The sequence below is a fragment of the Neovison vison genome, chromosome 9 (assembly GCF_020171115.1).
Source record: "Neovison vison isolate M4711 chromosome 9, ASM_NN_V1, whole genome shotgun sequence".
Classification (NCBI taxonomy): Eukaryota; Metazoa; Chordata; class Mammalia; order Carnivora; family Mustelidae; genus Neogale; species Neogale vison.
In genome coordinates this window covers 35,792,906-35,808,039 of record NC_058099.1, presented here as the reverse complement: position 1 = coordinate 35,808,039, position 15,134 = coordinate 35,792,906, and the positions used below count along the sequence as shown (strand labels likewise).

Sequence of the window (15,134 nt, the reverse complement as noted above, 5' to 3'; positions counted from 1 at the left end):
GATCAGTTGAGTTTAGCTGGAGTGGGGAGCAGGAGCCCCAGGAGCAGGGGTGTTAGCTGAGCCCCATTCTGGGTCGGGCCCTCCCCCTTTGCAGGGTAGCCGAGGGTCAGATTTTTGCACCAGGGAGAACTGGCAGGTTCCTGCCTCCTGACGTACCTCACAGCCTGCAGGGAAGTCGATGGGATGCTGAGACCTGGGGAACCAAAGGATGGGAAAGGAGTCAGCACAGTGAAGGACCACCTTTATCCCTGCCCCACACTTCTCTCTGCCAGCATTCCTCTCATATCTTTCCCATATCTTTAGTGCCCTCTTGGTCCCCCTAGCCAAGGTCTCACCTATCATATATGGATTTTTTCATTTCACAGCAGAAATACTTCCCCTCCAGACCCACCCCTACATCCCTCATTTTGTAGCTTGCAGCCTTATCTCTCAAATTCTTGTTGGTAACTTCAGGTTCAGCCTGCCTCGTACCTCTGTTCTGTTCATTCTCACATCACAGCAATCTGGTTACACCCTGGCCAGCCCTTAGTCACTCTAGTCAGAGCCATTCTCTCTGGCTGTCTTTGTTCACTCACGTGTCACAGCAGCCCACACCAACGGGATGCAGACAGGTACAATGGAAACAGTCCTTGCGGAGCCAAGACTCACCCAGGGTAAAATATTTCCCTTCATAGTGGCAGGGGGCTAGGGAAGAACAGGAAATGTTAGTGTGTTGGGGATTGGTGGTGGCCGACAGAATCGCTTGTGGTCTGGAATGGGAGAAAGTAAGTGCATATTGCCCCCATATTTAGTCTCTCCTGTTTCGAAGCTGGAGGGAGTCTGGGTATTCTGGTAGAGGATCATCTCTAAGCCCCCTCGCCCCAGCTCCCTCTGTCCTTGTCCTTTCCTAATGCCTCCCCCAGCTTTACCTTGAGCTTGAAAGTAGCACTTGCTGTGGACTCCTGGCTGCTGGAGGAGCAGAGAGATCACCAAGCAGATGATCCCCCAGCTTCCCAGGACCCCCTTCGCCTGTCCAGCCCAGAGCATCCTTAGGGTCATTCCTGTAGCACAGCCCTCGCGATCCCTTCTTGGCCTCTCTTCTGGTCTTGTCTCTGGATTTTCTTTGTTTTTCTCCTTCGGTCTTAGTTTCTGTCTTTCTCCCCTGGGCTTCTGTCTCACACCATCTCCGTGCCCTCTGCTCTCACAGGCTTGGGAATGTTTATAAAGTGAGGACCCTGGCCCCCTGCTGAGTAGAGCTGGAAAAGCTGTAATTCTGTTTCCTGAGGTGAGGGCATGAAAACAAGAGGTCCAGCTTTAACAAGCTGTGAGAGCTGATTCATGCCCAGGCACAGCTAGGGGGAGGGAGGTGGCCATGGAAGGGGCACTGGACTGGGCATTTCCCCAGCAAGGAGGTGGGAGGGGGGAGGGCCCCCAGGTGGTCCCCACATCTCTTCCCTGACCTGGAGAGAAGGAAGCATTCCACCCTGCCCCCAACTCACATACACACTCCAGGGGTGTGTGTGCTGGGATCCTTGCCTGGACCGGAGGGAGGCATTTCCTGGGGATGGCTAATCCTGTGCCCCAGCCAAACCAAGGAGCTGCAGTAGGGTGCAACAGCCAGAGGCTCCAGGAGAGTGAACAGGCACCTGGAGCGCAGAATATTTCTCTCAGACCCTATGGCAGAATCTCCCAGAAGTATCCTAGAGACATGGCTGCCCCTCAGAGATGGGGAGGCAGGTTTCTCTTCCATAAGCATCCTGAGGGTGCATTGTTCAGTACCTCCAAACACACAGTAGATACACGATCTTCCCATAGCTAGGGGTGGTACTTTCAAAGAGGAACGTCTTCAAATACCCAGGTGATATGAGTCACTCATTTCACAGAGGTATGCCGCTTTTCTCTTGTACATTATGGAATGAGAATTGAGGAATCCTCTGACATCCTCCTGCAGGTTCTAGAGACCCCCAAGGTGGGTGGTTAAGAGCATGGGTTATAGAATCAGACTAGTTGGATTCAGATCCTGATTCTACTTAAGACTGTGACCTTGGGCAAACTACTTCACCTCTCTAAAACCTGTTTCCTTATCTTGACATTGGGATAGTAATACTAACTCATAGGGTTGTTAAGAGGCTTTCAATGAGGTAATGCATGTAATGGTATTAGTACTGTCCCTGCCACATGGCTCCCAGAAAATAGTAGCTGCTGCGCTGGTGCTAAGAGTTCAGAGATTAAGGTATAGCTCTTTGTTTAAATCCTATTGAGAAGCTCTGCGTGGCTGAGGGCTTCTGTTAGGGGCTGTGGTCTCCTACCACAGACTTCTGCCCTTTTCGCGGTTGTGTTCCATGTCACCCTTACCACCTCCAGTTTGAGAAACAGTGTTGCAGATAAACCCGCTTTTCCTAACTCAGTCCCCTCACTTCTGCCCTGGGAAGAGGTGTCATTTTCTTGTCCTTCCAGCTAACTTGGGGGCTCCAGCTTTTCATGTTAGGATTCTGATCCATTGCTGCCCATCCCCACTCCTGTGAACTCTCAAGTTCTTCTTTCTGACCACTCCAGTGGGGGCCATCTCTTTGCTACTAATGGCCCCTCTCTCTCAGTCTGCCACACTCCAAAGACCCAATCTGAGTTATTCCCCTCCTACACCAATCACTTTGACATTCTATTTTTCCTTCTGAGTCTCCAGTCCCTTTTCCTGCAAGACTCCCATTCCCTGTCACCCAGCGGGTCAGATACGAATACTTCTGGCTGACCTTGTTAGAGGGCCGCCCTCTTCACCATTCAGAAACACAACTTCATCCATCCACCTCAGATTCCCTGTCTGTCCTCTTCCAAGTAGATAGCTTAAGTGGATGGAGATGCCAGTTGTACCACATGTTCACCCTTGTCAGGTCTGATACCTTTCTATTTCAGAGGAGTACTGAGAGAATCAAGACTCAGTGGTTGAAGCAGGGTGCTCTGACGTAGGCCAGACCGCAGTGGGAGGCATGGCCCTGGACTGCTCTCTTGGCTGGAGGAGATGGATGAGAAGGCCTTCTAGCACAAGAGCCCCAAGTCTTGTCAGTGGTCAATAGCTCTGCTGCTCCCTTTCTGGGGAAGGGGGACATGCTGACACCCTGGAAGTCCCGACCAGTCTTTTGCTTCTGCAACCTGGAACCAACCCAGTAGGGGGCAGACACGACTGGGAAGCTAGGAAGCTTGAAGGTGGTGATGATGCTGGAAGGCAAAGGGGGCCCAATGGGGATTGGTGTGTGAGGTAATGGGGACAGAAGTGAAAGCCGCCTGTAATGAAGAGAAGGTAGGCTTATGGGCAGGAGTAGGGGCTTCTGGAAAGAAAGGCTGGGGCTGAGCCAGGATCCCTCTCTCAGAAGTTGTGGGGCTGTGGGTGTCTGGAAGGTGTTGGTTGAACCCACTTGCATTCCAGCTGGTGGGTACGCTCAAGTGTGCGTTTCTGTAGCTGCGTGGGGCTGGAGGCCACGCTTGTGGTTGCTCCGTGTGTGTGCGCTTGTCTGTTGGGGATGTCAGTGTTTAGGGCCCAATTCTGTGATTCCTGGGGCAGCGGTGGTTGGGGGTGCCAGTTGCGGGGGGGTGGGGGGAGCGGCCGGGAGGCGTTGGTTGGCGCGCACTGCCTGCGAGCAGGGGGACAGAAAAAACATCCGCCGGAGGCCCAGCCGGGCAGCGCTCCAGCGGGGCCCGGCAGGTGCGCGCGGAGAGGAAGTGAGCGTATTCCGGCCGCTGGCCCTCCGGTGAGTCACTGCCGACCCCCGCTGCTTGCCGCCGGATAGGAGGGACCCGCCGCAGCGGGGAGATTTGGGTGGCTGGGGCCCCTGAGGGTGGCTGGGTTTGGGGGAGCCCCGGGAGGGTCATTGAAGCGCCGGGGAGTTAAGCGGGGATGGGTCCTGCGGGGTCCTCTATCAGACACTGAATACAGAGCCTTCGACTGAATGGAGGCTGGCCGGGAATGTCTGCTGGGAGTATCTCTTGGGGGCAGGGAGAAGGCCCCAGAGAGCTGGTGGTGGGGAGGAAAAGGGGCCCAGGGGCAAAACGGCAAGTGGGCGAGGTGGTGTGGCCCAGGGAGGGGCGGATTGCGGGGCGGGGGAGCGAGAGCGAGGTGTACTGGAGTGCTGGAGGAGCGCAGCGCCGGTGTAGGCCTTGGCGAGCCAGAACCTGTAAATTAAGGGGACTTCCACATCAGGTAGGAAGGTGGAAACGGCCAGACCGCAGAGGTACGGTCTGTCTAGAGGTCTGTGCACTCTGACAGTGGAGGCTAGGTTTTGGGGGTAGGGGACTTAGGGTTATGTAGGTACCATGTGGCTAGGTCATTAAAAGCTTTGAATGCTGGCGTGAGGAGTTGGGATTTGCCCTCGCAGGTAGAATCTATGGCCTTCCGAGCAGGAAGAGTAGTGAGTGACTTAAAGGTGAGGTTAAATGTGTCTAACATTACCACCTGCCATTCGGTCTTTGCCAAAGAATTAGGCGTTGATGTTCTAATTTTAATAGTCATTTAAAATCACATAACTGCATATATCAAGCTATTAAATGTTGACGTTTTAAAAAGAGTTAAAAAGTCGGATTCAGTGTTTTAACACCCACAGTGAGGCTATCAAGATTAGTTATATGGCATTGCCATGCTTTTGTGCCTTTGTCCCCCTCGCTGACTTGCGTGAATTCTGTGTTTCTAATACCTCAGTTCTGTATCAGCACAACACCTCTCATTTCCCCCTCCCTCATCTTATGGTCTTTGTTTTTAAGCTTATCTTTTCTCTGTGCAGCCCTATAACCTGTTCTGTGAATCCTGAACCAAGTAAAACATTTGTTGGGGGGTGGGCATTAGGCTACAGTATACAAAGACAAACAACTCGGTTTTACCATATATATTAGGTCACTTACTGTCTTCTGTGGACATGTGTAACTATGAAGTTTCTATATTTACCCTGTGACTGAAAAAGAGAAAGGTAAAGGTGTTTTATTCTCAGTAGCATTTCTTTAACAGCACTTAATTAGTCTGATTTCTAAAATCAACTCCACAGGGACGGAGCTCAGCGGGAAGCCTGCTTCTCCCTCTGCCTCTGTCTGCCACTCTGTCTGCTTGTGCTCTCTCTCTCTGACAAAAAATAAAATAAAATAATTTTTTAAAAAATGTAAAATCAACTCCACAATGGTATTTTGTACTTGTCTCAGAAACTGACACTAATTCTGTCATGATCTTTATTGTTTATTTTATTTTGGGCCAAAGGCAATTCTAAGGAGCAGGATCTTTATGATTTATTTTAAAGATCTTTAAATCCTACAGTTGCCTTTGGCCCCAGACAAGAAAATCTGGGTCAGTTAATTAAAAAAAAGAAAATAATTTCCTACTTTGGACCCTGTTGCTTTCTCCTCTGCTGTTTTAGTCCCAGCCCTACCTTATTCCCAGTGGCTTTTGCCTTCATTCCTTCTTTGCTCTGCTGGGCATCTTTAGAGGAAAACTTCACACCAACTTCCCCTACCATAAATTCTATCCCTTCCCTCAACTCTGCACTTCTCTTTGCCAACATACACCACTTCTTCTTCATTGATTTTTTTTTTTTTTTTTTTTAAAGCCTACAGCCCTTTCTGGCTCTTTCCCATCTTTAACACTCTTGTTGAAATCTTCTTTTTTTCCACCTTTCTCTTTGGTAAGACCTTAGATTTTTTTTTTTTTTTAAAGGTTGGATTTTACTTTTTCTGCATGATCTACTTCTGTCTTCCTTCCTCTCCTCTCACCTTTTTCTGATTCTGAACTGTTTGGAAAGCCTCTTATGCTTGCTTTCACCAAGCCTTCAACCTTCCCCTTATGATTAAGCTAGTCTTCCTCTAAGATGCTTATGTTTCCACTATTTTTTCTACAAAGATAAAAGTTTTCAAATTTATATCTACTTCTGTCTCTTCTTCCAGTATTTTGCGTTCAGAAGCATGACATGGTCAACCGTAGAGTCCTTTGGATGACTCCACTGAAGCTTTTATGTGCTAGCCACTGAAGGGTGAATTTCACAATTTTGGCGCCAGATTCCTTAGTGTTGACCAAGAAAGGATGTTACCACATGCGTGTGCATGAATTCTCTCATGTACACATAAACACTAAAATGCACAGATAATGTAATAAGTCAGTACATGTATATGAATATATATTCAGTACATTACATTATAATCAAGCCAAGTACATTTTGGGGTGGAGGATGAAGAGCTACCCAGATACACTGAGCCACCCAGGTACCCCTATTTTATTTTTTTTTAAGATTTAAAAAAATACATATTTTTTTAAATACAAATACATGACCCTTAAGTTCATAGCTAGGATAGAATGTTAAGAGACCTCATCCTCTGGCATTCTCTGTTGAGAAGGTTGAAAGAAGCTGTTCCTATGCAGATGAAGAGATCACATGAAGGAGACTGAGTTTCAGGAGTTGAGAGAAATGATAAGACCATGGGTGAACAGCAGAGGAATGGGATGAAGGGGCCAGAGTTCCAAGAACATTGAATTGCTATACTTAGCCTGGTGTTCTCTTTGGCAGAGTAGAAAAGATCCTCTGGTTCTAGTACTGATTTCAACTGCGGTCAAGTTTCCATTAATAACCCATACTGAAGTTTTCCCACCTTGTCTCTGAACCATTGGTACCATTCTTAACAAGTTCGTGTAATTTTTTTTCTCCTTACAAATTACTACATTCATGATAGCCTGTACCACCAGTAATTAATCCCTAACTAACCATCATTTATGTTTGACTAAATTCCCTGTCCACTTAAATGTTTTCATTGTTCCTGCCTGCTCTATAGTCTACTTGTGGCAGTAGTGACTTTTAAAATTCTATTTATGATTCTCACTTTTATCTTATATGTAAATTGCTCTTTTCTTAAAATTATAGATTCAAAACTAGATACTTAGAAGGCATCCAGTTCTTTGTTAGTTCTAAAAGATGATCAAGTTGGTCTTTGCTTGACTTCTACTGAACGAAATGGGTCACTTCCTTCTGTGGCCAGAGGCTGTCCCTTCTACTGTTATCTGGCTTTAGGTACTAGAGAGTTGTTAAACTGAAATCTGTCATGTGATGGCATCTCATTTCCCCCTTAATTCTGCTTTTTGAAACAACATGGGGAAACAAATCTACTTGTTTTTCAATGTGGCAGCTCTTTAAAGATTTGAAAGGGGTTCATTTTTTGTTAGCTATTTGTCTAAGCTTTTTTCTTTACTCTAGCACTGTCCAATAGAACTTTCTGTGGTGATGGAACTGTTCTCTGCCTGTCCTGCCTAATCCTTAGCCACTAGCCACATGTGGTTTTTGGGCACTTGAAATATAGCTAGTGTGACTGAGAAACGTAATTTTAAATTTTCGTTAATTTAAATTTAAATAGCCCCTTGAGGTGAATAACTTATGTTGGTACAGCTCTAAACTCTGGGAGTTAGTTTATTGTCATATGGCTGTCTTTTGGTTGCTCCAGAAATCTTATAGTCACTTCAAACATGGTAAAAATGTATGTAACTGGGCTCTTGATCTGCCTAAAGGCCAATCTTACATGTTGTCACAACTGAGAAAAAATGCAGACCCAATCCCCAAAGTAATGTCAGATTTTACCGAAGGTTCCTTAGAAGGGGTAGAAGATAAAGGCTATGTCTCATCTCTCGTACCCCAGAAGTAATGCTTTAAAAAAAAAAAAAATCCTCATTTAATTTCTCTTTCCCAAAGAGAAAGAGTCCTTAAAGTCCCTCTCCCTCAAGTTGCTACCAGATTTCTCTCTCATCTTTTCTCTTCTTTCCCCAAAACATCTTTTGTCCTTCTCTTTGAGTCTTACTTTTCTTTTCTTTTTTTTTTTTTTTTTTTTGAGCACCACCATCTTCTCCTTTGAGAAGAATTCTTAGGGGTGCCTGGGTGGCTCAGTCACGTGTCTGCCTTCGGCTCAGGTCATGATCCCAGGGACCTGGGCTTGAGGCCCAGATTGCCGTGGCTCCTTGCTCAGCAGGGAACCTGCTTCTTTCCTCCCTGCCACTCCCCTGCTTGTGCTTGTTTTCTCTTAAATAAATAAGTAAATAAGTAAATAAAATCTTAAAGAACAAAAAAAAAATTCTTAGATGTGCTCCTCTTTCTCCAACTTCCCTTCCCTTTCATTATTTTATTTTATTATTATTATTATTATTTAAGATTTTATTTATTTATTTGACAGGCAAAGATCACAAGTAGGCAGAAAGGCAGGCAGAGAGAGAGGGGGAAGCAGGCTCCCTGCTGAACAGAGAGCCCGATGCCGGGCTTGATCTCAGGACCCTGGGATCATGACCTGAGCCGAAGGCAGAAGCTTTAATCACTGAGCCACCCAGGTACCCCTATTTTACTTTTTTTTAAGATTTAAAAAAATACATATTTATTTGACACAGAAGCAAGCAAGAGAGAGACAGAGAGCAAGCACAAGCAGTGGGAATGGCAGATAGAGAAGAAGCAAGCTCCCCGCTGAGAAGGGATCCCAATGTGGGGCTCAATCCCCAGATTGAGATCATGACCTGGGATCATGACCTGAGCTGAAGAAGGCAGCTGCTTAAGCGACTGAGCCAGTCACCGCCCCCACACACCACCCCCCCGCTGTCATTATGTCTGCTTGATAAAATCAAAGAACTTTTAAAGGATCATCTTTCTTGGGGTGAAGGTGGAGGAGGAAATTAGGGCTAGAAGATCATAAAAAAAATTTTTTTTTCCTTTCTCACATAATTCCCAACCTCCTCCTAGGAGTCTTCTCATTTTCTTACCATTGTTTGAGAGTCTTTATTTAGTTTTCTTTTACAAAGGAATCTCTATTGTCTTTTTTCACTCCAGATCTGTGCTTGATGTATCCTAAAGCTCCTTCTTTATAGTTCCTTTATCCATTTTCCTTTCCTTTTCTTTTTTTGCTTATATTATTTTTAATAGGTTTCTCTTTACCAATCCTCTACATGTAGAGAGAGGCTGCATCCATTGAGGGAGTGGCGTTCATTGCTCACTGCTGTCACCCAGTGCCTTGTCCTTTCTTGATTTCCTTCTTGGCTCATCATTTTTGTCCATACTTACCTCCCATCATTGTCTGTTCTAATTTTTGTTGCTTTGTTTTTGTTTTTGAGTAGGCTCCATGCCCATTGTGGGGCTTGAACTCAGGACCCTGAGATCAAGAGTCACATGCTCTGCTGATTGAGCCAACCAGGTGCCCGTGTTGTCTGTTGTTCTAGTCTCCTTCTTACCCATATCTTTAATAACATTCCCTGTTTTTTTTTAAAAGTGATTTTTGGGGTCTCATTTTTTTTCCAGGGGGCTTCACATAATTTTCTGTACTATGATCAAAATTGTGTATGTAGCATTGATTTCTGTGGATTGGGAATGGTGGTGCCGAGGAACAGAATATCCTCCACCACGGCACTGGGGTTTGGGCTAGGTAAGACTTTATTGTTTGGGGCCAGTCCTATGACCTGTGAGATGTTTAGGAGCATCCCTGACCTCCACTGTGATAACCAAAAATGTCTTCAGGCATTGCCAAAATGTCCCCCTGGAAGGCAAAATCAGCAACCCTCTCCCCATGTTGAGAACTACTGTACTAGAATATGGGCTTTCTGAAATTGATAGGTGGCTATACTTTTTCTCTCCAACTGCTGATTTGTTTGCTTAGCCTGAATTTTCAAAAGTGTGGTCTTTGTCTTATTTGGTAGGCAGTGGCTTCTTAAAGTTGCAGGTTTCTGAGCTCCTTCTAGACCTGTTGAATCAGAAACATTGGAAATTAAATCTGGAAATGTGATTTTTATAAGACACTACACCCTCTTCTCCCCTAACCAGGTAATTCTTATGCCCTAGGCTTGACCCTCCTGTGGCATAACTGCTGCATTACCCACATTTTTTTTCCTGCAGATCTCGCTGGTGCTCCAGCTTTGCTTCCGCTCTTGGCCCCAAGATGCCAACACAAATAAGGAGGCCTCAGGTTACCAGGACAACTGGAGCACAGGAAACCGTAAAGGTTCTACGCTCCTACAGGCATCATGGACTGTGGCTGCGCTGGCTTGATTTCTCCTTAGGGGCTCAGTCATACTTTCTACTTCACGTCCTCAAATTCTCCAGACTGGCAGATGCTCAGGCCCAAGCGATAGACCCTGATTTTACAGATCTGGTGGTGGAATATGCAATGGGTGGCATGGAGAATGGTGAATGAAGCTTTCTTACTAACACTGATGATATTCTGTGTTGCCTTGGTGATAATTGAGTTTTATATGGTGAGAATTATATTCCCTTGCGAGTTGATGACATTACAGGTTTTGGAGTCAGAATGCTTAATTTATTTTTATTATTTGTAGTTGCCTCAGTGGACCTTGAGTCTTAGATCTTTTTGGATTCCTGGATAGATGTTTTCACAATTAGCTTTGGGTCAAAAGACTTAGCAATCTACTTCTGATAAACTGGGAGCAGCTAATATTAAGCAAGAAAAGAATAGTTACCAGATAATGAGTTTGAATTCTATTTACATTTCACCATAAAACTAGTCATTTGTTTTAAGGAAGATCATCTGGTTTGATTAAGTCTTTAAAGCCCTGAATAAATGAAAATCTGCTTGCACACCTAAGCACTTAGATGCTTAGAAAATGTTGAATCGATCTAGAACTAGAGCAGGCCACCTCCATGGAGCTTCTTGGTGGGTCGGAGCAAAAGAGAATAAAAGGTGATAAGGCAGCCTTTATAGCTCTTTTCAAAAAGCTGAAGGATTCTCCTATGGAGGAGGGGCTAGATTTACTTGCTTTAGGTCCAGAAATTAGAATAAGCACCTTTATTTCAGATGACAGTGATAGAGTGACAGACTTCTACTATTATTAGTTGGTGAACCTCGAATTGGAATGAACTGATTGTTAGGCAGTGAACTATTTGTGACTGTATTGTTTATATGGAGGTTAGATTACTGCTTGCACAAGATTTTGGATGAGAGTTGGGACATTAAATTGAGTTTGGCCTGGAAGGAAAAGCAGGCAAATTTATTGGAGGGCAATTTACCCTTTCTGTTATATGATTCTGTGGCAACTCTTAAAGTCATTACTGTTTTCCTAAGCACCTCTGCCAAGTTTACCCCCTTGAGTCATTGAATATTAGAGTTGGTAGTAGAATCTTTAGAAATTTCTCACATGTTGTTCCCTAGTCCTCTGGAGATCACTCAAGAATGCCTCAGAGGTGGCTGAGAGACATAAAATGAAGGCTAGCTGAGGCTCTGAGCTCTTTACCTATGCTCAGCCAGAACAATCTTGCCTTGTTTTTCCCCCAGAAAAAAAGGGTCCCATTGGGAGAAAAACTTGCAAAAGCCTAATATTCTAAGTTCTTCAAATTTCTGACAAAGAAACTGTGATATGGAGCAGGGAAGTGTCTTGCCAGAAGTCATACAGCTTGTAAATTTCAGAGTTGGAATTCAAATTGAACCCTTCTAATCCTAATCTTCCACACTACTAGCCCAACTTCTTGTAATTCAGTACAAGTTTCTCTTCATTTCTCTGGCCCCACTGTAATCCAGAATTTTATTTCTTCAGAACTGTCTTCTGTTAGCCCCTGAATTATTCTCCCTGCTCTCCAATCTCTTCTTCTTCTGGTCTATGTTATATACATGGTTGCCATGTTATTCTTCTTGAAACATTGTCTTTATCATGGGAATTCCCTGCTTAAGAACCTTCTCTAGGGACGCCTGGGTGGCGGAGTCTGTTAAGCATCTGCCTTCAACTCCAGTCATGATCCCAGGATCCTGGGATCGAGTCCTGCATCAGGCTTCCTGCTCGTCTGGGAGGGAACCTGTTTCTCCCTCTGGCTGCTGCTCCTCCTGCTTGTGCACTCTCTCTCTCTCTCTGACAAATAAGGAGGGAGAGTGAAGAACAGTGGGGGGCAGTGGAGGAAGGGGGGCACTTAAAATAATTATTTCTCCACTGAGGAGAGCCTCACAGGGAAGGGAAAGCTGAGGAAGCAGGCTTGGAGCTGACAGAGAAGGAACTACTTAACTGTCTTGCCAGATCCACTGCCAACCATTTCTTTACTTCTTGCATCACTCCGCTAAAGTGAAGTCCCAAGAGATTGTTTGATTGGCTAAGCTTGAATCAAGGGCCATCTATGGCTCTATCAGGATATAGAGAGAAAGGGTCTAGGAGAAGGAGCCCCACCCGCACCCTGAGAAAGTCCTTGGTTTCGGTGAAGGGAGGGAAAACTTTTGGTTTTCCTCTCCCAACAAAGATGTACGGAGAACAGGAGAGTTAATTGCCTGAAATGACGGCAGAGCAGTCTTAGGAAGGGGGCACGGATGGTGGGAACTAGAAAGGACAAATGTCCACTGAATTCATCACCCCTCCTCTCAATTCTTTCTTACACTTCCACCCTAGAACTTTCTTTACTTTTGGCTTAACCCAAGTCCTCAGGTGTAGTTTTAGCATTTACTTTGGAGACTAAGGTGCAGTGAGTTATGGGGATGAGAGAGAGAAGTGCAAGACAGCAGGTAGAAAGGGCAGTTGATGGGTTTTACTTTGTGTTCTGCCCTTCCTGTGTTTACATGAAAGCCTTTCCAGCATCCGGCCATTTAAAAAATGATGATAATAAACATTTGTAAGTCAAGTTACAAATAAAGACTATCCGTCTGGCTGCTTCTCTGATGGTGGAGCCATTCTTCCCCTGTGCCATAAAGAGGGTGGCCAGGGAGGCATTTCTGCTCATCTCGTGTGTGTGTGTGTGTGTGTGTGTGTGTTCCTGCTAACACATCAGATGATTCTCCATGTTCTTTGGAAGGTCCAGACTCCAGTCAGAGCATGTATTAGAAGTGTTTTGTTTTCCTACAGTGGGAATTCTTTACTTTTGAAGCATTAACTTCCTGATTAAAAAAAAAAATAGCTTTCTTTAACTGTTACCATTGCTTAGACCTGATTTTTAAAAAATTGACTTAGGTTAGGGGCGCCTGGGTAGCTCAGTTGTTTAAGTGTCTGACTCTTGGTTTTAGCTCAGGTCATGATCTTGAAGAAGTGGGATCGAGCCCCGTGTTGGGCTCTGCATTCAGTGCAGAGTCTGCTTCAGATTCTCTCCCCTTCCCTCACGCTCACTCTCAATCTCTCTCAAATAAGTAAATAAATAAATAAAATCCTTTTAAAAGATTGACTTGGTTGAGTTAATCACGAGAGGGTGTGCAAATTCACACTCTAACTTCTATGACTTGGGAAGCAAATTCCCTAATGCCTTCCATTTCCACTGGATAGAGAATCCATTCCTTTGGTATGTTGCAGAAGGCTGATGGATCAAGGATAATTCTATACTACCCACGGGCTGCTTAACTTCTGTAATGATTTGCTGGCCAGCCACTATAGGTAACAAAAAGACTTATATAACTCCTCAACTGTTGCAAAATAATTATTTTTTCAGCTTTATGGAAATATAATATACAAACAAGATGGTGTATATGTTTTAAGTGTACAATGTAGTGAGTTTTGACAATGCTTGCACCTATATAATCATCTTTCCAGGTTGTAGAAATTTCTATTACCCCCTACAAACACAAATTCTCTTGTTATTCTTTCTAGTTTCCCATCCCCCCATCCCAGATATTTGCTGATCAGATTTATATTATTGCAAAGGAGTGCCATCTATTGTAGAGCTTCATATAAATGGAATCATACAGTGTGTATCCTGTTCTTGGCTTCTCTAACTCAGCATTATGTTTTTCATATTCATTCATGTTTTTGTGTATATAAGTAGTCTATCCCTTTTTATTGCTAAGCTTTATTTCATTGTTGGATACGCCACAATTACTTCCCCAAAGATTAATGGTACTGAATTTATCCAATCATCTTCTGATGGACATTTATGTGGTTTTCCACTTTTTGGAAGCTGCTTGAACATTCACCTACTAGTCTTTTTGTAGACATATGTTTACATTGTTCTTGGATAAATACTTAGGAGTGAAATCTTAGATCTTGTGGTAAGTGAATGTTTATCCTAATGTAGGAGAAAAGTGCCAAACTGTTTTCCAAAATGCCTGTACATGTTACACTTCTCAGCATTGGTGAGAGTTCCGGTCACTCTGCATCCCCATCAGCACTCAGTATTGTCAGTTTTTAAAATCATTCTAGTAGGTGTATAGTGATATCTCACTGTGGCTTTAATTTGCATTTCCCCAGTGATTAATGGTACTGAGCGTCTTTTCATGTGCTTATTCACCAATATGTCTTATTGGGTGAGTGAAGAATTACACCCACCACAGAGCTGGGCCACAATTGCAGACTAAGCAGCAAAGACAAAAGAACGTTGCACTGGAGATCTGGGAACCCAGAGGACCACTTGCTCAAGGAGTCCAACTTCTTGCTGCTACAAAGTCCCTTTCCCCTCATACAACTAGATCCATTCCAGACAGAAAAGCAGGGGAGAGATGGCTCTCTAAGAGACTGAGCAACTTTGATTCAAGAGAGTCTAGCAGTCCTTACAGACTTTAAATGATCAAATCTGACCTTGTTAAACTGGTTGGGAACTTCTGAAGGATGTGGTATCAGCAACTGTGAAGATGTACAAGACCTTCATGTGAGTAAAGGGTACCAGTCAGCTCATCCACCAGCTTTGATAAGGTAAGGCAGGACTGAATGTGGAATGATGCAGGCCTGTGCGCTTGTGGCCAAGAGGGGCTGATTAGACCCATCTAGGTAGGCTAGGATAGATGCCAGAGGTGTCGGCTTGAGTTTCTCTATCTCCTTCTCCCCTACTCACACAAGTGCACTCACTCTCTCCAAAATGAATGTTTAAAGAAGTATCTATATTTATATGGTGACTTTAATGATTTTGAGGTGATCATGTGGAAGTAAGGGAACAGATCACAGAGCACCTTGAAATCCACGATAAGTTGTTTGTAATTCATCCCATAAAGGGGAGGCCAGTCTAGGGTTGTACACAGAAGAGTGAGTTGGCCAGTGCTACATTTTGGCTGTTTTATAGACAGACTAGAGAGGATCAACACTAGACTCTAGGAGACAAGTTAAAGGGCAGTTACATTGGTTCGGGTGAAAGATGGTGGTGGTTTTCCCTGTGTAGGGTAGAGCAGTGGAGAAGTGGATGGTTTTGAGAGAATATTTTGGAGGTCTATCCAGCAAGACTTAGATGTGGACAGTGAGGGAGATGAGAATTCAAGGATGACTTTGAGGTTTTGGC

At 44.5% G+C, this 15,134-nt stretch overlaps 2 protein-coding genes across 4 annotated transcripts in view; one reads left to right on the top strand and one right to left on the bottom strand.

Annotated features, from left to right (window-relative positions):
• Positions 1-12: 12 nt before the first annotated feature.
• On the bottom strand, positions 13-1,047 carry LOC122917482 (microseminoprotein, prostate associated). The gene is made up of 3 exons (XM_044265405.1): positions 909-1,047; positions 576-684; positions 13-193 (listed from the first exon to the last, which is right to left on the bottom strand). The coding sequence occupies exons 1-3, from the start codon at positions 1,036-1,038 to the stop codon at positions 13-15; spliced, it is 420 nt and encodes a 139-aa protein (XP_044121340.1). The 5' UTR covers positions 1,039-1,047.
• NPR2 (natriuretic peptide receptor 2) overlaps positions 41-15,134 on the top strand; it is a 53,614-nt gene continuing 38,520 nt past the window's right edge. For 2 of the 3 annotated variants that reach the window (XM_044265395.1, XM_044265394.1), the window contains exon 1: positions 41-3,274. The gene's annotated coding sequence lies outside the window, so the exon portion shown is untranslated. Of the gene's footprint in view, positions 3,723-15,134 lie in introns of all 3 variants that reach the window. The other variant, XM_044265393.1, reaches the window with a different exon arrangement.